The 25559-nt window shown below is 41.5% G+C and overlaps 1 protein-coding gene across 1 annotated transcript in view; it reads left to right on the top strand.

Moving 5' to 3' along the window:
* CD2AP (CD2 associated protein) overlaps window positions 1-25559 on the top strand; it is an 84960-nt gene that overhangs the window by 23039 nt on the left and 36362 nt on the right. The window contains exons 2-4 of the mRNA XM_075086669.1: window positions 593-753; window positions 19157-19310; window positions 23459-23559. Of these exons, the coding sequence (XP_074942770.1) occupies window positions 593-753; window positions 19157-19310; window positions 23459-23559 (416 nt within the window). The remainder of the gene's footprint in view (window positions 1-592; window positions 754-19156; window positions 19311-23458; window positions 23560-25559) is intronic.

Consider the following 25559-nt stretch of genomic DNA (forward strand, 5'->3'; position numbering starts at 1 on the left):
GTTTGTATGATATTGTAAATTGTACACCTTCTGGCTGTGTTATGTTTCTTGGATCAAACCTGCAAAAACATTGTTTGCAGCAACCAATTTTTTGCTGATACAATAGCAGATGCAAGTATAATAATTAACAAAGCATTGCACGTATATACCATACATGCACAATTTGAACCTTTCTCCCTCCTTGGCCCCACATATGCGCTGAGTAACAAACGCTTGCCCTGTGGGCAGCGATTCATAATTGGTGAATCTTGGGCTGGGACTGGGTGGGGTAGGGGGCAGAATAAAACACTGCTAGCAATCCTTTCCACAACACGGGCACAGAAATCTACCCATCACTAAGAAAATATGACCTGGTGTCATATTCTTATATTTACTTCATTCTAATAGGTGACTGTCCAGTTTTTTCCCCTCTCCAAAATGGCCAATTGCCAGGAACATTACAGTTCACAAATCAGTGTTGCTGTAAGGGGAATGCTTGTTCTTAGCATTTGTCATTAAGTCTGCCTTTTTGTACATCCATGGCTTTCAAGTTGCATTTCCATGTCTAAGTTCCATTCACTGTGGGTTTTTTGTTTTTCTTTTTTTTCTTTAGTGGACTATATTGTGGAATATGACTATGATGCAGTGCATGATGATGAGTTAACGATCCGAGTCGGGGAAATCATCAGGAATGTGAAAAAACTGGAAGAAGAAGGATGGTTAGAAGGGGAGCTAAATGGCAAAAGGGGCATGTTCCCTGACAATTTTGTGAAGGTGAGTTTTCTGCATTGACCTGGTTTTACTGTGATTGTACAGCAGGCTGGTGATTATTGAAAAGGTTAGAATACACATCAGTATTTGTAACAAGATGATTTTTTTAAACTCAAATACTTTTGAGATTATTAATATTGTTTAGTGTGCTTTTGAAGGCCTTTTTTGTTTAAGTACTGCTGTCTGGTTTTATTCACTTCAGCATTTCTTTTGGTCTGTACCCTTCCACTGTATGTTCTGTCTCCTCCCTACTGCCTCAGTGCAGTAACAGTTGTCTGTAGCCATGGTTACCCACTTTAGTGACATGAACCGATTAAAAAAAAAAAAAAAAGAAAAATCCAAACAAAAAAACAAACAACAAAACCACAAAAAATGCCCCAAACCTACCCCTACAAAAGACATCAAGTCATGAGAGAGTTGGGACACGGGGGTCATAGCTCAGTCAGCTCAGCTATAATGAAAAACTACATCCTCAGGCTGTGGTTGTGTGGGTGCTTCAGCTTGGGTTAAGCTGCTTTGTGTGAAGGAGCAATTCTGCCTTACCCTGGGCTCGCCGCTGCTGGCACTGCCATTTTCATGACTGTGCAAAAGGACAGGGCAGGGAATGTGTCCACCTGAAAGGTAACTATGAAATCAGGTTGGCTTTCAGCTTGTTTGGCTTCCTGACCCGGCTCCTCATTTGCCAGCAGCAAATATCTCGGATGGGAAGGGTGTCAGGTAGGTGTTCCACTGGGCTGCAGCACTGCCATGTCTTTGGATTCGTCATCATCTTTCTAAACATGATTCTCTTTGGCATCTCTGTCTCGCTCAGTGCTGTGTGACTGACTTGTGCTAGTTGCCCTCTGCTGTGAGGAATTGCTTCTCAAACCTTTTATTTAAGATGTGTTTGTGTCCTAATTTTAATTGGAGTCCTTGTTTGCACCTTCCATGTTTTTCGTGTTCCCCTGCAAATTTTCTAAAGGTAATAATGAGTATGCACCTATTTATTAGTTAGTCACAGTGAAGAGGTCTGCAAAGCAGCTAGGCACGCTGCTGCATGTGTAACTTCCAAAATTCGGAGTCTGCTGAGAAGTAGATGTTTTCTCATCTAAACTACACAAGTCTTACGGAGATGCTGAGCTTTGCTGCTTTATGCTTTCTAACCTTGTTAGTAAATTCCAAGGGTTCCTTAGTGTAACTTCTGTAAAGTGTAATCAAAGAGATATTTCTCTCTCTTGAAGTGAAATTAATTATTTTTTCTTTGCAAAACTGAATCATCTAATATATTTTACTGTGATATTTTCATATTGTTGAACCTAAGGGGAAATTTGTCCAGTGCTATACACACTTCTCTACACTTGCTTACATTAAATTTGACAGCTTTTCTGTTCAGCTTACTGAAAAAGCAAAATGACTTGGTTTTGATTTACTGCAGAGGGATTTAAGTATCTACCTTCTTAAAACTGATGGGAATAATCCAGTTGTTGTCGGAGAGGGTCTTTTACAAAGGAAACGTTTGAAGGAATGCCTTTCACTTGTCTAACACTGAGTTCTTTGTCGTCTAGTTCAGAATCCATTTTGGGTTTTGATTCCTGCTTAAATAGTAAATTAATTTTACCTTAAGTGGTGTTTTGATCATTACCGTGTTGATGTACTTAATTATAACTCAAGTGCCATATAGGAAGAAAGCACCAGACACGGCTCATCTCTGGTTCTTGTGTCATCTTTCTACTGAGACCAAAGAGGGGTTGGATGTAGCTTGTTTCTATGTTAAAAACTAAACTTCTTGGGTGTCTTGCCCTTCTGCAGATGTAGCTTTTATAAGTTTTGTTTTAAGTCATTTCCATCCTGAAAAATCTTTATGCATCTCAGCTCCGGGTATTTTTAACTGTACAGCTATTGAGTGTGTGCATGGTGTGGTCGGATATCCTAAATTATAGGGGACAGTCAGTTTTCTAGAAGGCGTAAGGATTTAGAGAAGTGGGAAGGAAGTTGTGTAGAAGAAAATGATCTCTTTGGTTTCATGACAACAGGGGATAACTTGCCTTCTTGGTGCTGAGGTTCAGTGCAGTTATAAGGCTGATGTTGGGAACTCTTTCTTTAAGATGTTATGCATAGGCTGGAAGACTGTGCAGTGATGAGATGATGGGAAAGCATTAATTGTTAGGGAAGTGAAAGTCATGGTTTTCTTTGTGGCCAATTTTATTATAGTTTCCTCTTAAAAGTTAATTTGCAGGTAATGATAGTTTGAGAGACTATTTCTGGGAAAGCTGTTGCTGAAAAGTGGGGGTTTCCTGCCTCTTGCCCAACTGTTCTCATTTGCTGCTGCAGTAGGTTGTTGATAGCACAGGATCTATCAAATGCTACTATGATGGGTCCACTGCAAATACCAACCCTCAACAGCTAAACTGAAATGCTCCAGCTTGCCCTGGTGCAACGTTAACACCCGCATGGTGTTAGGCGAGCAGCAGGAGGGAGGTGGAAACAAGCTGAAGCAGGACTGTACTTTGGCCTTGTGAACAAGGAAGGTCCCTTGAGAAATTGATTTGTTTGCTGCCTCACCCAGGAGCTCATGAGGTGGTGGTGGCCTGTGCCCTCTGGGCTTCCTATGGGAAGGGGTGCCTTTCTGCTCTGAGCAGGAGACTCCTTACAGCCCCGGCAAGGGGGTGTAGGGCTGAGAGTAGAGAAGCGTAGCAAGTTGATGGGGAGGGGTATTTACAAGAAGGATGTTGAAGTGGGACAAATATTGGTAGCTTCTCATGGTCCACATGAAGGGGAAAGGAGGCTGACAGTCTGAATGACACAGTGAGGAGGAAACAGCTGGAAGGGCACAGGGTGAGAGGGCTGGGGGGACCTTGGGTGCATTGGGTGGATCTCCCAGGTCAGGTCAGTAGAAATGTGACCAGAGGACAGGACCGATGGTTGCACCAGGTTTTACATGTTTGGATGCAAAATTCTGGGACTGTACTTGAGTATTCATTCCTTCCTGAAAGAATTTTTTTATTCTGCTGTTACGAGTGTAATTTCATGCATTAGATAGGGATCTGGCCTGAACTAATTATATGGATAAATTTTGGGTTTTTGTGGTATTTGCTGCTCTGTTAAGAATTGAACTGAGGCCAGGGTATAACCCCTCAATGCAGAATTTGAATGGTAAATTTTAACCGGTGCTGATCTGAAAGATTAGCATTTCAAGCTGAAAGTGCATGTTATCCACTAGGTTTGCATAGCCTCTTCACGTGTAAAATACTTAAAAATATAATAAATATATGACAGATTAAATTGGGTGAAGATGGACATGTTTTCTTTTTCAAATGTGAGGTGTTTTTAGAGAAGACAAATGAGTTCTTTTAAAGAAGCCCTTGATTTTCATCCAGCAGCTGCAGAAGAATTGGAGGGGAGGTGCGAATTCCAGCTAGTTTGGTTCTTGCTCGTTTTGTTAGTTTGTCTCTTCTTCATCCTGTCCGAGGGCAGGAAAAGAGCTTGCTGCCTTGGTGGCAGCTGCCAACGTGGCTGCCAGGCAGCGTGCAGCTGCTTCTTGCCTGTTTGAAGGACAACCAAAAATGTCGACAGGAGGATTATGGCTGTGTGCAGCCTGGATGTGTTGGATGCCCCAGATTCGATTGTATTGTCACTGCTAAAGCAGATCAGTCCCCTTCTGTTCCCTCCTTCTGGGCTCTGCTAATATGTAGGATTTACTGACATTTTACACCACTCCTTGTACTTTCTTTTCTACGCTTTGACAATGCATCTTTTCTGCTTGAAGTATGACCAAGTGCTTTCAACTTCATTTTGAGTTGTTACAGTCGTGCAGGAAATGGCTTTTGGATTATGTCTTCCTTTTTTTCCTCAAGTCTTCTAAACATTGTAAAATAGTTTTATGTAGTGGTAGTGGGTTTATGTTTTCTGTCGTAATAGCGATTGGGTATTCACTGTCAGAAGTGCAGCAAAGGAAGCTGATGCATTTTTCAAATGGGTTATTTTGTTGTACAGACCAGTAGGTGAGCTAAGCTCTATATGACTTTGAAATACTCATATGCAGAAGGGAATGTATAGAAGCTTCCTGTGGATACTGATGTGATGCTGATGGCTGGTACCTTATAACATCTGCTGGTAACTTAACTTTTTGGTTAGGTTTGTTTTTAGCTTCTACCCAAACTTTTTGGCTCTGAGGAAGGATCAGAGCTTGGTGGTGCCTGGTTCCTAGACCTGGGCATTTTCTGCAAGGTCATCACTCAGCGGGTTAACCAGCAGTCTGAGATGGTCTGTCCCAAAAGTTCTTGGCTCTGACTTCCACCTGCATTGTTTTGCATTACAAGAAAGAGAACAGGAAGACTTAGCTAAGGGGAACCCCATAAAGCATCCTCAGACACTGTGTGACAGTGTCACTGCATTGGATGGAGAGCAGGAGGTAGTGTAAAGGTTGGGAGGGAAGTCAGGGGGTGGGATGTCCAAAAGCAGTCCTGAAACCAGAGCACAAGGGTGGGGGAGAAGCTTGTGGAGACTGCACTGCATAGCTGAAAACAAGTAGGTTAAAAAAAAAAGTATAAGCAATTAAACTGACCACTTGGGAAGCTAATTTCCTTGAATTCACTTTTCAGTGTTAAGCCTTTTAAAAGATTTTCTGCCTGTATTGCAGTGCTGGATTTTGGAGTGCATAAATATCTAATTTTATTAACAAAACCTGATTTGAAATTCCTGTTTGAACTGTGTGCATACACACTTCTAGTGGGGCTGAAATATTTGAAAGAGTTCTTGTTCCTGACATTGTTATTGCCATTTTTCTCCCTCTTCCTTTATGGGCAATTTAAAATAAACAACTTCATAAATTCCTGAAAGGAATTAGCAGTGGAAACCTAGCAGACTTTTATTGTTTTCTCTGAGAGTGGCTTTTCCTTTCTAAAATTCATCACAGTGTGAAACGTGCATGCAGATATTCATCTCCAGTTTGGGTTAAAGTAGTGCAGTAATGCTGTTAGATTGAATGTGTGAGGTTTTTGGAGATGTTAAGGTGTGTGGGATGTGGAAGGCTTTCTGGGTTTGGGTTGGGTTGTTTGTATTTTGGAGTGTTTATTCTGAGTAGCTGTATTCACTCTCCAGCCAGCTATTGTGTTGATAAGCTGGAAGTGGTGGTTTGGTGTCCATCCGTCTACCCATTTTTGAAGGTTTTTGTCTGTACATAGCTAAGAAGGCTTTTTAAGAACTTAAGCTCCTTGTTTTATTTAATTTACTGCTATCTTAGCTTTGTAACTAGCTGTATTGTGAGTAACAAGGCTTTACGTGGTAGTAAAACCAGTTCGATTGTAAGTGCAAGGCAGTAACTCGAATGAGGGAGGAGCAGCGGATAATTAATTAGTACCTTTCATCAGTTAAGGTAGAGAAGTTTGCCAGTCAGATTTGGGGGCATTCTGGTGAGCAGGCTGGACACTTCTACAAGCACATTTGGGGTAGGGACCACCTCAGCCGCCGGCTCAGCGGAGGTCACGTCTGCGACAGAGCAGTTTGGAGAAAATTTTTTGCCTGTGCAGGTGTGTGCAGCCGCTCCCGCTTAGGTTAGCGCTGAGCCTGGATCCTTTTCAGATTAACATGTGAACTTTGCTCACTGTGACATTTTTCTTCCTCCCCCTAAATAAAAAAAAAAACCTGCAACACTGGGTGTGTTCAAGCAAATATGTCCTTGGAAGAGGTAAGCTATCTGTATTTTCCGTATGTTCTTAACATCAAATATTGTGAACAGACTTCATGTTTTGGGGTGATGAGTGTGAACAGCAGCACAAATTTAAAGGTTGTGATTGCAATATAACTTTTAGATTTTTATTTAATATATCGTGTAAATTCTTGGCTTTAGAGTTGTTTGTGTAATAAAATTACTTGGGTTTGGCTTAGTGTATCTACCCTTCTGTAGTGTATAGACGCTTAGGAACGGCAGACAGCTGTGGTGCTTGCATGAAGAATTTCTTTTAAAAAGGGTGATTTATTTTTAAGGGTTACTTTGTTGTTCAGCTTCCTGGTCTGCGTGTTTGACCATGGAAACAAAACAAAACCCAAGCCCCACTCCTTCCCTCAGAAGCCCCCCTAGACCAAAACTTTAGAGTATTAGCTCAGCTGACCCACCTTCTTAAGGCTGTGTCTTTGCTGCCTCCTTGCTATGTTCTCGCTGGTGGGATGCTGTTAAGCACCAAGTGTGCTGTGAATCAGTGAGAAATTTTGGCTGAGAACTCCTTCAAGTATAGCATCTGCTGTAATTCCTTTTCAAATATAGAAAGCTGACCTCGCCCAGAACTTTAAATGGGAATTGTGTAGTCAGGAGGGATCGCGAGTGAGACAGTGCCACTCGCTTCTGGGTTGTTCTTAATTCTAACCTAGGCACAGTTAAATAGTGTAGTAACATTAATTAAAAAATCAGGTTAATAACTGTAAGGTTTTAAACAATCTATATAGGATAAGCCATGTGCATTTCATTTGAAATAATTAGGATGTCTTTATAGAATGGAATAAAACACATATCTATGTCCAGAATTTTTGGGTTTGCTCCTCTGCTAGGTGTTCTGTAGGAGTTCTTTGCATCCAAGTAAGGCTTGGAGAAAATCAGATAGTAATTTATCAATCCTGTTGGTCAAATGATATTTCAGTTTATACAGCTTTTTCCTGTGCTTTATTGTTGTATTGAGGAAACTCATCGCGGTGGGTTGCGTAGGGAGGTGAGACTGAGGAGCTCGGGGGTGGTGTTAGCTTCCCAGGGAGAGGTGGGCAGCCCTGCCGGTAAGAAGGTGATGCTTGCTTTGAAGCTGGCAGTTCTTGTTTTTCAGAAACAAAGATAACGTGCAAGACTGAAAGCCACATTAAGTAATTTTGGTTTCAGTGTTGAGTATATGAGAGAAACAATGGGTGTAAGCTGGCTCTTTGTCTCCCGGCAAGGAGCGAAGCTGGGAGTTCAGGCTGGTGCTTCAGGACCTGCTGCCAATATGATGGTGCCGTCCATTGCTCCTGCTGATTCTTTTTCTGGCTTTTGGAGAAAACAGTGCAACTGGAGAGTGTGTTATCAGGGAGTGCCAGGTGGGTTTGCCCAAGCTGCTCCCGCTAATCCCATCCATCAGCACGTGTCTGGGATTTGTGAGAATGGTGATAATGATTCCTGTGCTGTGGGGTGAGAGACTGGATCTCTACTAGCCAGCTATTTTGGCCTGAATAAACAAGAATTCTTCCAGCCAGACGGTCAGGATAAATGGCTTGGGTGAACCTTGCTTATGATGGGGGAACCATTGTTTCTAAAAATAATACTAAAAAAAAAACCACAAACAAACCAGCTGAAAACGTTGGCAGATATAGCCAACAACACTGATACATAGTCATATATAAGCATTTTTGCTGGGATTCAGAGCTCAGCATGGATTATTCTTATTCCTGTGACTTTTGCAGTCGACTCACTGGATTGACCGCTGGGGTTTTACCAGTTGGGCCCTGACCCTGTGCAGATGGTCCGAGACCTTGAACCACAGAGCTGCTGTTGCTGACACAGCGATGCCAACGCAGCGACTTGTGGGCACCTGTTGTGCCAGGTTATCTTTCTGTATCGTCACTGTGTTTTTACACTGGGATTTTATTGCCTTATCAGTGTTGGTTGGGGAGGTGTGAATTATTTCATAATCCAAGGTAGTACAGATATGTTGATTGTAAAGATATGGCATGGGAAAGTTTAATGTGGCTATATGAATTATTTATCTTGATGGTCTATTAGATCTGAAATGTCACAAACACTTTCCTCAAAAGTTAACTATGTAAGTGCAGAAAATCTGGTGAAATGATGTGGTCCTTTCACTGTTCTAGATGAGCATCTGTGACTTAAAATGTTGTTAAAAAAATCACCTAGTCAAGAAGTTTTCAGTTTGCATTTGAAAATTCTTGTTTTGCTGTAAAACTCTATAGCATTGTAAAGTCTTCTGTGGCTGAATGTGAACACGGAAGGAAGAAAACACTTGTGCTTCTTCATAATATTTAGTATTTTAAAATACATTTATCTATTCTGTATTTTAAAACTGTGTTGCCAAGAGCATGGGAGAAATGGAAAGGACTCCTGAATTTTGCCTCAGTAGCAGTAGTGGTCTGGAAGGGAACTTGAGGTACTGTTCTGAAGGATGGCAGGATAAAAGAGGAGTAGTGACTTGTGTGAATCCTGCTAATATGCTAATTATTCTCTCTGATTTGGGTTATCCAAATTTCTTGCTTGTACACGTGCCTCTTGCTTTTCTAAATGGCATATCAGCTTGTGATGGTACTCTGTTGTAGCTGTGCGCTCCTGGGTACTCATAGTGCTGCGCAGTTTAGCTCTAAGGGTTTGTTACACAAGCTCATCTGGAAGGGGCAGCGGGTGCATACAAGTAGTTACTCCTTTAACCACATGACACAGTCTGCTTTTTTTGCTCTTCCTTATTAGTTTTTACACTTGATTTGTGCTTAAATTTATAATTTCCTCTCCAGCCACCAGAGAAAAGTAACCATGCTCTGGCTGGAAGCTTGCAAACAGGGTGTGCTGTGTGAGATGGCATTTGCAACCCTTATTGAGTAAATTCTGCAAAGCACCACCAGTGTCTTGGTCAGCAATAATTGACTGAATGTGTGCAGAAAATTTGGAAGTAAAGTTTAGACCTTTACTGTATACTGAAGTCTGAAATGCAGCCATAAATATGTACTCTGGAATTAGCCTATGTAATAACACCAAAAAGGTCAGTATCCAGGTGGTGTAATATCTGATGTTTGTTACGTCCTGGGAGGCTGCGGGCGTGCATTCCAGTGCTGTATTTTTAGTACTTTGCCATATGTCTAATAAATCAACATGAACGTACACCCAACACAGTTAATATTAAATCTGTTCTTTTTCTTTTTTTTAATGAGGTTGAATGAAGTAATCTACTTGTGAACTTGAACCTTAAACTTGCATGAGGCTAGCTCATCTGGCCTCGCATCTCATAACATTTGCACCACTTGTGAATTTTGTTTTTTGGAGGGGGGAAGTTAGCTCTCCTCTACTGTAGTGTTTTCAGTATTAAATTTATTTTTGAATTTATGTTTTCCTTCGTTGAACACTGAGTTCTGCCTGTTACAAGGAACTGATCTCAAAGTTAGTTGTGGTAAATGTTTGCTAGGCTTAACGTGCTTTTAGTGTAATTTTCACTTCCTAAAAATATTATTTCAGTGTATGTCTGTGAGTTCATTAGCTTTGGACTTGGTGTAATAAGCTTTCAAACTGTTAGAAACTGATGATGATGACGGGCAGGTGCCCTGTGACCTCTTTCTGCTTATAAAACAGCAGCAGAAAGCAAGATGTGATTTTAGTTAAAAATGTTAGTTAATACGTGAATCTTTGATCAAATGTAATCTTCAGACAGCTTTCAATGTTCACTAAGATTTTGAGGTTCTTATTTTTAGCCCTGATTCAGCAAATCTCATAAGCATTTATTTTTGTGTCTTAGGCAAGAGTTGTGATGGGATGTAGATGTGGCAATGTTTTAATTTGCTTTAACCTTTGTGCAGAGGCAGCCACGAGTGAAGTGCTGGAGGTTTTACAAGGAATGGAGAGAGATGGGTGCCCTGGAAAAGGGATGCAGGGAAGAAGAAAGCTGAGTATGACTGCGGATGCAGGAAGCCAGAATGATGGCGAGAGGGTCAAGGGATGTTATGAGTTAAACATCGAAGTGGACCTGTAATGGTTAACGGATCACACATTTCTCTGAACCAGCAATAGAAGCACTTAACTGGGAGAAGGGAAAGTAATGTGTCTTCCTGCCTTCCCTTGTGGTGGAAGCTTGAGAAAACACCACGTGCTGCAGGAGCTGGATCTGTCTTACCCTCTGCCATGGGTGATTCTTGGTTTCATTGATCTAAAGCACTTTTTGGTGGCTGGTGGTTGACAGGACATTAACTGTTAGTCTATAAAAATAATTACAAGAAATTTAATTATGTTTTCATTTGTATAAGCAAGTAGAATAGAGAAGAAATGCAGTTAACATTTTAAGATGTTTTTATCTGGCTGTGAATGTGACAGCACCATAAAATACTATTTAGGTATTATTTTTAGAAGTATTTTAAGACTAATTTTTTTTCTTAATTAAACGGTTGGGAAACATTGATGTAAACATCTGTGCTTCCTTTAGCTACTCCTCTTATTTTAGGATTCTTTGCTCCACTGTCAGTAAGCCTGGTGATCTGACTGCTGTGGTCTTCTGCATCTGGGTGTTGGTCGTTGTTGAAAGCACATGGAAAGAGTTGTCTTAACATTGGCAAAAGCCTCTTAGGATGCTAAGACATGACGTGATTTTAGCTCTCTCATATTTTGCAAAGACCTCAGATCAGAATCTGTTTTGACACTTGTTCAGCATAAGCTTTATAAGTATCCACTTCACAATAAAAAAACCTTATTTTTATATATGTGTGTGAATACGTATGCATGTGTAATAATAATAATAATATATATATTTATGATCTGTATCAAGATCTGAAATTCCAAGCCTGCTTCTACATTCCTTCTGTAGAGATGAGGTTTCCTTATTTAGGAAAGTCCAGTTGTTTCCCTGTTCTTCACCTTCAAATATTGCTCTTATTCAATGGCTCAAGTTTTAGTCTGTAAGTCTGAAGTGACTCGGTAACTTTTTTATGCTTTCCAGATATCCTGCTTATTCCACATGAGAATTCCACAATTCCATGGTGAGAAAGAAGTGATACCTTGCCTGGCTGATGATGCCTTTCTTCCTAACAGTGAGGCAGCATGAATATGCGGTCTATATTTAGCACGGATTATAGCAGATGACACATGTAGAAATATTGGCAACTTATTAAACTTTATGCTGAGCAATGTGATGTGGGTGTGATTTAATAGAAGGAAACACTGGGGTTCTGTCTGCAAACTGGAGAAGTGTGAGCCTGGCTTGAGTCACCTCTTCTGTAGCTAATTATATCTCTTTCTTGGGGGAAAATGTTAGAAATTCTGACTTGAATCTGCAGCAGGCACAAATATTAATAATTCAACTTTCTGAAAATATTTCTTCAACCATTTATGAAACTATTCTATATGCAGAGTCCACAGGTGTCTTCTGGCATTGCTTGATGGTGGATAAGTTTATCTACCAGGACTTTGCATCTTTGCTTTCTGTACCCTAATGTTTAAAGCGTGTGAAAACTTTGGAAGTAAATAGATAGCTCTGTATAAAACTCCTACAAGAACCATCTAGGGGAATTTCCAAAGCCGTGCTTGGCCGATAATGGCCTTTGAGCAAGTGGTGAGCAGTATTGAGGAACTGCAGCAGCAGTGGCTCCCATAGCAGTATGTGTCTGTAGCTCCTGTGAAAACTGCTGGGGACTCCTGTCAGCTGGAAACTTTTTTTCTAACTTCAGTCTTGAACAGAAATGCCTTTGACTGGGGTGTACAGAAGTCAGAATAAGAAGCAATTTCAGTTTTGGAAGAGGCAAAGGTGAGAACTGCTGCTGCCTGACTGTTGGTTCAGCCTGATGGTGGGCCAGCACTTAAAAAATAAACCCAGTGATTTACTGTTGAACGACACCTACTTCAGCCATAAACCAGGCCAAAAAAAAAAAAAAAAAAAAAGTCAACCTGTGACACATGTTAAATTGCCCAGGAGGTAATTTGTCTTGCAAAACAAAAGTTATCAAGTTTTTCTGTTCTTCAGATGCGTAACTACTATCATCTTTCAAATGATCTGTTTCTATTTTCAATAGTAAAGTTTAATCCTCTGGGGAGTCGGAGACCTCTCCTAGCCAAGCAGTTGTGTTGGGAGGTGGAACCTGCTCTGACCTCTGAATGCTCCAGGGAAAGAGCTCAGGAGCTTCTCAGCTATTTTGGTTCATAAATTGTCTCGATCTGTTCCTTTAGTTCGTGGCAAGTGTAGCAAAGGAATGGGCAGATAGGAATAGCTGCAAATTATCCATCTGTCTTTCTTTGCCTGTATTAAATATTTTGCCTCTGTGGGCACCTGCACTGAGGATGAGAAAACATGTTTTCTATTCAAGGAGGAGACATTAGCAACCTGCAAGGATGTGGGATATCTTAGATTTAAGAGACTGAAGCTGTTAAAGCTGCCCTGGGCCTGCCTGTCTGCTGTTGTAACTAAGACTGTAAATGCAAGAGGTAATGGGTGCTTAAGTAATTAGCTATTTTTGTGTTCCGGGAACCACAGTGTTTCATTGCGCTTGAATGAATTATGGCTGGCTATCTCATCTGTCTGCAGCTATACAGATCTTAATGTGTATTTATATACAGTCACAGACATACAAATGTGTTATGTTTCAGTGATGGGGTTTTGCAGGCTGTGAGGGGAAGAGATAAACTTGCATAAACATAACTCTTGCCTGTAGATCTATCACAAGCTTCCGATTCTTCCCTCTCCCCTAAAATAAGTGACAGGTTCAATTTTGTCTTACTGATCTTGTGCCCAGTAAAATGGAAATCATGAACTTAATTTGCCAGTCGATAGGTTCTTTATTTTTGTTCTGATGGGGAAGAAGAGAGGTGAGAAAAGGAGAAGAAAAGAGATAGAAAATCATATGTAGAGGCTCAGACGTTTACATTTGTGTGTTCTTCATTTCAGCTTCTTCAGAGATTGAGACCGTTTTCTGCTGCTTGAGATCTTGCTTTAAAATGGACTCAGCCAGTAACAGAAATGCACATCGCTTTTATACAAGCTGATATTTCATAGCTTACAGTGGAAATAATGTAAAAAGTCTAATGATGATTGTGCTTGGTATAACAGCATATATAGGAGGCGGACAGCTGAAGTCTAAATATTCAAGCTTGATGAATCTAGTCAAGGATTTAGGTTTGCTGGATAACAAACTTCTCTGTGCCCTGTAATTCAGGAACAGACTTTATTTATAACTATCCATTCCTCATGCCCTGTCAGGTGATCTGACCTGCTTTCTCTATCTCCAGTGCCTCACTGATTTTGGTGCTCTTCGCTTCTGGCGAGGGAAATGGGGACGATCCTGCTGTCCCCGTTGGAGAAATGTGTGGGCAAGCAGCTGATGGTGGGAAGGCTGCTCGCTTGCTTAAAAAGTAGGTCAGGACCACCTGCTTATTTGTTTATTTTAATGGGCATCATGAAGCTATAGGTGAATTTAGACATGTTAGATTTTTGTCTGTGTATAAAGAAGAATAATTCTTGTTTCGCATGTTGTTGTACCTAAATGATTTTGAGATTTTATATACAAATATATGCACTTCCCTGAGGAATTGTTAACTCTTAACAGGTACAATTAAAACAAAAGCCCCCAGAAGATCACACCAATCTTTTTCTGCTGTTGAGTTAGATTTATGTGCATTTTTGCATATCAGCCTGTAGTGGTTTCGGCACATTTTGTAAGTGTTGTGAAATATGTGTTTAGTGGAGATTATGAAAACCTCAAACCTTTATGACTAGTGCTGGAGTTTGCAACAGAAAGAGTGGGTGGTTACTTCCCAGTTGAGTGTGTTTTATGCCAAGAGACAGTCTGCATTGACCTTCTGCTGCCAAGTCATAAATGCATAAAATCTGTGTTGCTAATGGAAACACTGACAAGCCTTGAACTGCAGCGGACTGGCATAATAAAAATATTAAAATTTCCAGCTGCAGTGAATATCAGATTTTCATTTCAGTTTTGCTGGCTGACAGCTGGTGGTGGCCTCACCTCAAAACAAGCTGAAGTGTCCTGGAGGTTTTTTGTTGGTATTGTCACAGCACAGACCCTCTCTGTTAGTTTGGATATATGAGGCTGACTTAAAAAACAACAGAAACAAAGAAAAATGCCTTACTTGTTGTGAAGCCAATGAATACGAGTTTTGGACATGTTCAGGTTGGATGTAGTGTTACTTGGAAGATGACAGCTGTGGGCAGTGTAGTTTTCCAACCACTGAAATTCAGGCCAGCTGTTTGGGCAGAGGTGTAAGAATTGTAGACTTTTATTTAACCTAAATTGCAGACTCTTAACACATGCACCACTAATAACATTAATGTTTGCATTGATTAGTGTCAGTTTCAGAGATCCAAACTGATGTGTCTTGTTTAGAAATTACTTCCTTTGTAGAATCTTAACTTGTCTGAAAGGCCACAGGGTCATAGCGATGATGCTCGGGGTGAAATTGCTGGCAGTGGTGATGGGTACGTACAGCACAGGATCCCGACGTGGTCTTTTGAAAATGAATCTTAGAGCTGCTTCCTCCTGCTGGAGGACTGGTGTGAAATACTGGTTTGTGGTGCAGCTGACTGCTTGAGGGTGTGGAGACCAGGGATTCCTGAATTTGCTTTACCTTGGTTTGGATTTAACGTGGTTTTTAATGTCCTGAGGAAGGATAATTAATGCTGCAGTTCCTCTTTAAGGACTCTCTTTTTCTTGTTATTAATGTACAGGGATGTTCTAAAGGCTAGTGGGTTAAATATGGAGAAAGCAGTTGTTGGCTTATCCATGTGGTTCCTACTAACCCCTTCTTTAGTTCTGTGTCAGAACTAGGTTTATCACTGGTTGCTGTGTAGCGGTAGACTCTTGCGTGGTTGTTTTTTCCTTCCCTTGTTGCAAAGCAGCTTCACTTGATGCTACAGTCACAGCGTGCTTTCTGATAACGTGACATAAAATGTCACCATCTACTCTCCCATTCAAGCGCAGCTGGCATCAGTTCTTGACCCATGTCTATTTGTTGCAAATATTTGTTGATTATGTGCAGCTCTCTGCTCCTGTGGGTTTTTTTTCTTCACGTAGGCATCTTGATCTTTTCCTTGTAACCTCTTTCATGTTATATGTTTTAGATTAGGAAGGATTCTTACACCTGTGTATTGAAGTATTCAACTTTCATACCTTAGCTATATCAGGAAGGTCTGGTGGTACCAGTCTCTCCCAGTGTCCAACTGTTCTTTCTGGTTTCTGCTGATGAAATTCTTCATCAAGAAATCTTCAGCCTTTGAATCTGTCTGCAAGATTTTCTTCACGTAACTGTTGCTCACAGAGTTATTTTAGATCTCTTATCTTTTAATCTAATTCCACTATATCTACTGTTACATTTGCCGTTGCTAGTCTTGTGCTAGACACTGAGTATTTCCTACCTGTCACCACTTCAATTACTGACTCAAGCCAGCTGCTGAAGCATCCCTCCTTTCGTTTTTGGGTCTTTGGTATTTTCTTGTGGTCACTGCTTTTTTCTCAAATTGTTTCCTGTTGTTTGTAACCTATCAATTACTTTGTTGCCTTTGATGCTACTGCTGGACTTAGGTATATTATCTGTTTACTACAAATTACTGATAAAGGTGATATAAAGGTGATGCTTACTTTGCAGCTGGTTCTAGCATTTTTTGTGGTTTAGGATTTTTAGTGTTTTGGTTTAGGGTTTTTTTTGTTGTTGTTGTTTTAATTTATTAGAAGTAGTAGGTCATTTTTGACCAGGCTGCTTCTGTTTGTCTTCCCCATTCCTCCTTTGCATCTCGGATCTTCACAAATTTATTGCAGCAGCCACTTCTGAAGTCTTGTGCAAAGTGTAAGCCTGGGGAAGGAGCCTAGAGCTGACTCCTCACTGGAAAGTGTTCCGATTGAGAAACTGGTTAACTGGGGAAGCTTTAGTTCCTGGAGCAGCTGGAAGCTTTTGGAGGCTGTATAAATTGCATAGCAAAAGACTATGATTTTAAAAATCCAGGGGCAGATCAACTCTAGGCAAGTTTTCAAGTGCCAATATGTTTTACAGTTGAGCAGAATGGCCTTGTCGGTAAGGCAGCTAGAAAGGTGTTTTGCAGGTGGCAGACTTTCCAGCTGTGGCCAAATTTAATTCCTCATGGTTTATCAGACTTGCAAGTAACTGGCCAAAAACCAGCTATAAGACTGAGAATGGCAGAGTCTTTGGAATGTGAAACGTGCACTCTAATGGGAGGTAGACATGATGCAACATGATGCTGAGCTTTTTTTGTTTTTTTTTTTTGACTTGGAAGATGGGATCTTGGCAGAGCTACGATCTCCGGCACAGAAGTCCCTGTGGATGAAGGAGAGTAGCAGCAGGAACTACTAATCTGTTTTCTGAAAAGGCTCTTTATGTAACATAGATGAGTGGAAGGAAAAATTGTGTCTGTAGTCTTGCTTACTTGACTTGCTCCGCTCTTTTTGGGAAATGGGAAGGTTTGGACTGTTTGACTTGAAGTTCGTAGTTTGTTTGAAAGCATCAGTAGCTTTCCAGACCTGCTGAGCTTTCTAGCTGGACAGCTACAGTAAGTAGCCTGGGTTTTAATGTTCCATAAAGCACCAGAGGGGTCCTGTTGAATATGATTCTCATTTTTTGGCATTTCATCAATGCATGGGTTCTGTTGTCTTAAAGATCACATTTAAGAGTTCACATGACATTAATAGGAGTGTGTGTTTATATATATATCTCCAGTACTCTTTTCAAATATTATTAAATATTTTATTGCAGCTGTAGCTGAAATAACTAGTGGAGTTGTTAACCAGTGGCTACTGGTGATGGATGGAAGAATTTTTCTCAAGTGGGTCACAAAAAAGCTGCAAAGTACTTATGGGTGTTTGCTTTCCTTAAGACATTGTAATGCTGTGGTGGTGGGAAAGCTGACAGGCTTTGAGGGCCTTGCTAAGCACACAGGCGCATGAGATTCAGTGGATGTAATGTACTTAGGTTTTCAGAAAGTCTTTACGACAAAGTTTTCCATCAAGTTATTGAAGGAATGAAGATGCTCTGAGACTGAAGGGAAAATTCTTTCATGGATTGGAAGTTGCTTAAAGAATAAGAAGCAAAGGCCTTACTAGTGACTCGTCAGGATAGAGGAGAGTCGGCGATGGGATCCCCCAGGAGCTGGTGGTTGCGGTACTGGCTTTGTTCAGCACCTCCGGTCATGTGGAGGGGGAGTTCGAATTGACACTCCCATTCTGTGAGTGCTGTTAAACTCTTCTGTAGTCCAATGCCATGCTGATGACAAGGAGCTGAGCGGGCAAAAAGGGTGGCAGACGAGGTTGAAGGTAGGTAAATGCCAAGTAATGTGTGTAAGAACAGGGAATCCATACCATGCCTACATGGAACTGCCAGTTAAGAGTTGAGCATCAGCTCACGAATGTCTGGTAGTGCTGCTTTCAGTTCTGCAAAATCCTCAGCTCCAGGAGCAATGACAGCCCAGAACACCGGCAGGATGCCAGGTGTCATTATATCTATTGAGACCAGAACAGGTACAGGAGACTAGATGTTAAAGGGGGGCTGACAAGGCTCGGACTCTTCAGTTGAGAGGATAAAGCCCATGGGGGAATGTGACCAAGGTTTACACAGCCGTGGATGTAGTGATAAACTAAGTGCAGTAGTGGGGAGCACACATTGGGACTAGTAAGGTGTGCGCTTAAAGCAGATGAGAGGAGCTGTACAGAGAGCAAATATCTGATGTTTATCCCCAAGGAATCTGTGGAGACAGGACCGTGGGTGCAGAACAGGATTGGACAGCTTCATCTCCAGACATGAAAGGCAGAGAGGAGGGAATGTATCTCCCTAATGAAACCCTTATAGGTGCTCTGGGACTGTGGGAGGATCCGGGTTGCAGGCTAGTTCTCTAAAGAGCATCTGGGATTGTGGCTGCTGGGAGCTGTGTTCTGTACTAGATGGGCCATTGATCTCACTTAATGGGTTTCTCCTTGTGCAAAATGATTTCCTCTTTCAGATTATCTGTTCTCCAGTGGAATATCATTTAATGAGGTGATGCAGTAGAGTAACTGCTGCGTACATGGCCTTTTCTGTCAAGAACTGATGCTTTCTTTTTTATAGGCTTTTCAGTCTTGATTGGCATGTTCAGTTCCAAAGCTAACGCCTTAACTGAGAAAGACAGGAAGGTGGGAGACAATTATCAGAAAAATGACGTCTCTGTTACTTTCCCCCCTCCCACTCTATTTCTTCTATCTCACATATTTTCCACTCGTGTCTTTCAGTAGTACAATTGCATCTTATCTGTAAACAACCTTTGTGCTTTCTGAGGCAGAGATGTAGTTTTAAAATATAGTTTTATAGACTAACATATTTTATATAGTGCCCTACCCTATGGGTCTGTCATTGAAGTAATATTAATATTTTTAAAAATGTTTTCAAATGTGAGCTTTGACTTAAGAGTTGTAATATGGGACTTCTGGGCTCAAAGCTACTTTTCTTAGGGTTGGAGTAGGTGGCTAAAATGCTGCCCCTGTTTCTGGATTTTCTCAGCACATCAGCTTACCTGTTTACTAACATGATTGTATGGAAGGCTCAAGTTTATTAACGCTGTTAGTATGTTTAGGTACAGGATGCCATGATTTTTGAGTATAATACATCATTACACTCCAAATGGTAAGTACTTAAAATCTGTTAGTCTGTGGAGTGCCTGTCTAAAAACACTGACATCTTGAGTAATTTAAATGGCCTCTCAGTCTTTTAAATCTTTTGTTTCAGGAAGTTAAGAAGGATGTAGAGCCCAAGGATGATGCCGTACCAGTCAGGAGGGAGAAATCTGGCAATGTAGCCAGCCTTGTGCAGCGTATCAGCAGCTATGGGCTTCCGGCAGGAGGATTTCAGCCTCATCCCCCATCCAAAAACTTCAAGAAGAGTATGTAGTCTTTCTAATTCCTTCAGCTGCATAAGCTGCTGATGTGCATTTTTTTAAATAAACATGAATTATTTAATGTCTGCCTTAGTTTTAAGGTTGTACAGAAAACCAGAGATATAGGAGGAAAACCTTTGATTCTGAGCCACGTTCTGCTCCTGGATGCATGGGCAGAAAGCTTATATGTAGTTCTTAACAGCAGCAGTAGGGATGACTGAGCAAGTCCCGCGGAGAGCTACCAAGATGATCAGGGGGCTGGAGCATCTCCCTTATGAGGAAAGGCTGAGAGACCTGGGTTTGTTCAGCCTGGACAAGAGAAGAATGAGGGGGGATCTTATCAGTGCTTGTAAATACCTGAAGGGTGGGTGTCAAGAGGATGGAGCCGGACTCTTTTCAGAGGTGCCCAATGACAGGCCAAGGGGCAACGGGCACAAGCAGGAACACAGGAAGTTCCACTTACATATGAGGCAAAACCCCTTCCCTGTGCGGGTGCCAGAGCAGGGGCACAGGCTGCCCAGGGAGGCTGTGGGGTCCCTTCCCTGGAGACATTCAAGCCCCAGCTGGATGCGGTCCTGTGCCCCCTGCTCTGGGTGTGCCTGCTCAAGCAGGGGGTTTGGATGAGATGATCTCCAGAGGTCCCTTCCAACCCCTGCCATTCTGTGTGATTCTGTGAATTTTCCTGGGAACAGGATTTAGATCCCCTCCAGAATCCAGGGAGTTGCTCTGTAACTTCATGTGAGCTCTGCTTGTATTGTCAGGTACCTGAATGAGAGCTGCAGGCCTGTCCATGATAATCAGAAATCTTCCTTTGGTCACTTCTTTTAAAAATAGAAGTTTTTTTTTTTTACAGATTCAGGGCTTTGTGACAAGGAAGCACTCTGTGGTTCAGGTTCCCCTTGTTTGATAGGCTTGCAGTGGAGGTGTCTAAGAAAAAGTAGTGGTCTTCCTTTGATTGTAACTGCAGCCCCCCAGGATGGTCAGGAGTGCAGACTTGGTGCCTCCATATCTGTGTTTTCTATGTTTTAATGCCAGTGTGTAAATCAAGGTGACTGAAACCTAGAGTGGAAAACTTAGCGTTCCCTGCATCCAGAAAACTGACTTGTGATTTGTATTTGGACACCTCGGTCTCACGAGAGACTTTGCTGTAAATTACTCTGGTTTCCTCTCTCTTAAGGAGATAGCAGGCATTTATGATTTAAGCTTGCTTTTTTAAAAAGAAAGAATTTAGAACTTCTGTGTTCCTCCTTTGAGGTTTTGCCCAAAAAAGGAGAAGAGCCACTAGTCCTCTTAAAGCCCTGAAATGGGACGACCAGATGTACAAATTTGTTGAAACCTCCTTCGAGGCAACTAAGGATGTTACCTTCAAAATTACTTTTTAGTGAATCTGATCCGTATATGTATATTGGCAACAGCACAGATATGCCTGTTCGACATTTGCATCAGCCGGCTTTTGAAAATGTAGCCTGAAAGATTGACGCTGTTCTTATATTAATGGAACCAGGCTCTGGAAGGGAAGCAATATGATCCTTATGGGTCCTTCCAGCTCAAGGTATGCTAGGATTCTGTGGTTCATTGAACATGGTCTGATACCAGTTCGGTTGTCAGCTACTCATTATGGTCTCCCTCGCTCTGGAACGATCCCGTATTCAGCATGTCTCATCCTCATGCTGGTGGCTGTGTGGCCATGGCCAGGGTACTAGGTGCAGCTTGGTCTCAGACTCTGCAGTGCTCTGGCTAGTCTCATCCTCCTTGAAGAAAATGGTGTTCAAGCGCCTTCCAATACAATCTCTGTATTTCCATTTTAGTTGCTGTTCCCTCTTTCCTGGAAGACTGTTTAAACAGCTCCTGCAGATCCTGTTTGCTCTGTGCCTGGGCGATTGCTTGCTCCCTTCAAAAGGTTTCCAGTGCTTAGTAGTAGTTCTGTTTCTGTTTCCTAACCTGGTAAAATGAAGTTTACAATGTTAAAAACAAAGTTAAGCTGCTTTAACAGCAAGTTTCCAGTGTGCAGTGAAGGCAGGTTGTCTCTCCCTGGCAAGTCCCTTGTGTTGTTCTCGTGTGCAGCTCTGGCTGAATTCAGGCATTTTGTTTCAGGTAAGTAGTAAGCTGCAGGCAGTATTCCTATCAGTTAGATGGCTGCCTTTATTCAGGGAAAGGAAAATACAGGAGGCGTGCTAAATTACGGCAACAAAGAGCTGAATTTTGTTTACCCTCTACAAAACAAATAAAACCTGAAGCCAGACAAGATGTTTTGGAAAGCACAGAGCTGCCTGGGGGCTCCCAGCCCAGCAGTCCTGCGGCACTGCTTGAAGCTGGAGTGTTGTTTTCTGAGTGGATTGGTTAGCTTCCTAGATTAATCTTGGGATTTTCAAAACTGGAAGGCAGTAATTCCTAAACTGGGTGTCCCTGAAAACAAACCTCAGGTGAGAGCGAGTTCTGCATGTGAAATGCATCTGTGCGTTTGTTTTCTCCCCCTCCTCCCTATTTAATAGAATTACAATATGAAAAGGAATGCTGGTATCAGATTTATACCAAATGGCCATGACTTTTTAATTTGCCTTTTTTTGGTATCAGTTAATCTCGTACAAAGGAGGAGCTCTGACAGCGCTGTAGGGAGGTACTAAAGGCCAGTGAACCGTTCATTGCAATTACTGTTAACCTGACAATCCCTCTTGGCTGATGTATGAGTTTCAGTGGAGTTAAAGGAAGGGTGTATTATGTGGGCAATTATGCGTTACTAGAAATAACCCATCGAGCTTCATACTTTTAGTTTATTTGTTTCCTGCCTTTTTTAAGCTCTTTAGAGCACAGTCTTTATACCAGCATGTAGAAAATTCTTGATTTGGCGAGCCCTTCCTCAGAAATTTTAGATGTTGAATGTTACTCCGATGCCTGGCGTGTTTTGGACTGAGGGCGCTGGGCGTACTGGTCTTCTAAATGTCTGACTTTGGACTTTCAACACTGCTATAACAAGTCAAGGATCAATTCTGGAGGCAGCATCTGTGTTTTGAAATGTTTTTGCCCAGGTAATCTTAATTGCTGAAGTTTGAGTATGGAAGGAGTGCAAAGTATAAGAGAGTATGGAAATTACACAGCTCCTACAAATTTAGGCTTTACCACTTCAAGCTTTTGATCCATACTTAAACTGTGGCAGGTTGTTTCTGAGGGGGGTAGGGAGCACGTGTGGGTCATAGCTCAGGGTGACAATTTCCTTCAAAAGCGTGCAGGCTGCTCTGTTGTGGAAAAGGTCTGAAGGCATGGCCTCTTGTTTGAGGGAGGAATGCCCAAACTCTCTGGGTTCAGCAGTAGCATTACTCCAGGATATGTGCAGAGTAATTGGGCAACTGTAGGTTCACACCGCTCTGGCTGGAGGGCTTGTTGGAAGCCACTTCAATGCTCTTCCCTCTTGGGATGTCATTTAGTCTTTTTAATGCATGAAGAGCCTTAATGATATGTGGCAAACATCTAAAGACCGCACTTCATTTTAATTTTGCCTTTGTCAGATGCTGCTAATTGAAGCTTAGCTTGAATTTCTCGACTGCGTATTGGCACTCAGAAAAGGGAGGTTTTTTGCATTCACAGTTAAAAATGAGTTTGGATTTTGAAATATGAGCTGAGTGAATGTTAGCATTACCTCAGACCTGTAGTTAGCAAGGTCTTTGGTAGAGGGCAGGAAGGCTGTTGGCACTTCAGTGCTGGGCAGAGCAAACCATTTGTTATTTCTTTCAGGATTCCTTAAGGACTGGAGGCTCAAGCTTGTACGTTTTCTTCCAAGCAAGTGCTAACACCACAACTGGCAGCGGTTGTCATTTCTTGCAGATTTTGGTCAGGAAATAGCTTGAAAATCATTGTGCTGGGGATTTAACTGACTTGCTTGTGTCAACATGTTTTTTATAGCATGTTGGTAATTGGCAGTGTAGTGTTTGTTTGTTTGTAATTGGCTGTCTGTGAAGCTCAATGGTTTTCAAGCTCTAAGATACAGCTTGCTACTCTAAAGTGACCCAAGCAAACTAGAAAACCAGCAGCAAACACTACGTAGCTTTTTGGGATGATTTATGGGCTTTATGGTCAGATTTGATCCTCAGGAGCTGAGTGGAGTCAAAACTCATTTTCCTTTCCAAGTGTTCTTACTTTAGCCATTTCCCTTGAATCAGGGTCCAAGAAGCGGCAGTGCAAAGTGCTCTTTGAATACACCCCGCAGAATGAGGATGAGCTGGAACTCAAGCTGGGGGATGTGATTGACATCAATGAAGAGGTAAGCTGTTTTACAGAACTAATCATCTCTTCATGGGGCCAAAATTCAAACTTTTTTTTTTGCTGAATACTTGAATTACAAGTATAGTGTAGGAAGTAGGATATTTGAAGATAAAGTTCATAGTTTAGAAGTCCTTTCTCAGGATCTAGTCCTACCCCCTAGATGTGTAGGGGAAGTATGTCATCATTGCAGCAATAAACTGATCTGTTTAACAGATTCCTCTTCTGAAACTTCTACACTTTTTTGACCCTGACTATCCTTGTTTTTAGGATGCTTACGCTAAAACTGTTTGAGCAGTTGCCTTTATGTTGACATATTCCAACTTGGTTTAGGTGAAAAATGTTACTTGACCTGACTTTTCCAGTTTCATGCTTTCTTGCAAACTCACTGAAGCTTTGAACTAATAGTAACTGTATTCAGCACAGAAGCCTGTGCCTGTAGTACAATATACTTTGACCCACTTGCACAAAAATACAGAGCATACAAATGCACTCAACAATGCTACTGTTTCTGTTGCCTTTTCCAATGGGTAAGAAATACAGTTAAAGATATGTCTTGATGTTCTGACTTTGACAGCAATGGCCCTGTGAGTGGGCGTTTCTTATCTCTTCCTCCTATGTGCTTCCTTGGTATCTGTCATTCAATAGCAACTTGTGTTGTGGGAGGCTTGAATACGTGGGAAGAGCATCTCCTATGTGAGTGAAATCTGTCAGGGAACCTGCGGAAAAGACCAGAGCAATTGTGGAAGGAACCCTTTCAGAACTAGGCGGTAAACTTCTGCACAACATGCTCTGACCTTCACTGGTGCCATCTGTTCTTACTACCTGCCTGAGGGTCTGAGGAAGGAGACTGAACTTCTCTTCCTAGCCATGTGTCTGGTGGTGCTTTTTAAGTAGCTTTATGAGATTGTGTTTTTCACATGCATGGTCTCTCTTCAGGAGAGTGCTAACTCTCCAGGATCCAGACAGTTGCCAGGAAGGACTTTTCCATTCTCCTAGCAAGGAGAAAGTTATGCTTTTAAATGCATTTGCACTAATGACTTCTAGAATTTGTTCTCTCTGAATAAACAGAGCAAGTGACTTGTAAAACGTGCTCACTAAAATCACAGTTTCATAAATACCATTGTGTGGAGGTGTTTTGTAAGGGTGTCCTCCTGGATAACCTCACCAGTTTAATTTGTACGTAGTGCCTGTACACAGCATTCATGACTTTGAATGTTCCGTCATAAGCATTTAGAAGCGATAGCATGTTCACTAAACTGTTGCAGAAGCTGCCGTTTTGGATAGCGCATGTCAACATCTTGAATTATTTTGGGAGGTGTGTTCAGTGTGATGGGTTAGAGATGACCAAGTAACCAAACAGAATAAAAAGATCAAAACACTTCTTCATCCAGTTTCTTATTTGGGTCAGTCCCTATGCTTCTTCCTTTCCTAAAGATTTTAAAATACATATTTGTAGTACCCAGCCTTTGCTACTTCTTAGAAAAACTGTTAAGCAAAGTTTTAGGCAAATGATACCAGGTGGAAAAATATTGCAGCTAACTATTAGCACAGAGCTGTTTGTACACTGTTTTTGTGATGGTGTGGAATAGACCTGACAGGTGAAGGCTAAGTCTGCTGCACAAAAACTGTACTGATAGACCATAAATGTGAAGAATGGTAGAAAATACCATCCACTGCTTGTGCAGTATGCTGGGATAATTTGTCTTAGCTAACTTGTCTTCAGTACTGTAAGACAATACACTTCCGTTTATGTATAAAAGGTGTTATATTTTATGTATATATATATGCCAGATAAGTCATAACTCTTACTTCAAGGAAAGACCATTCAGTCAGTTTTTTTTAATAGGGAAAATAGGGTAAAATCAGCTCCCCCAGGGGATCAGTTCTACCGGTTACCTGAGAATAATTCAGTATTTAGTATTTTGCCCTTGCAATTGTTTTCAAAAATGGAGTAGTTACAACTGGCACTACTGATTGTGAAACCAAAGGTGGAGGCAG

This window comes from Phalacrocorax aristotelis, chromosome 3, assembly GCF_949628215.1.
Source record: "Phalacrocorax aristotelis chromosome 3, bGulAri2.1, whole genome shotgun sequence".
NCBI classification, from domain to species: Eukaryota; Metazoa; Chordata; class Aves; order Suliformes; family Phalacrocoracidae; genus Phalacrocorax; species Phalacrocorax aristotelis.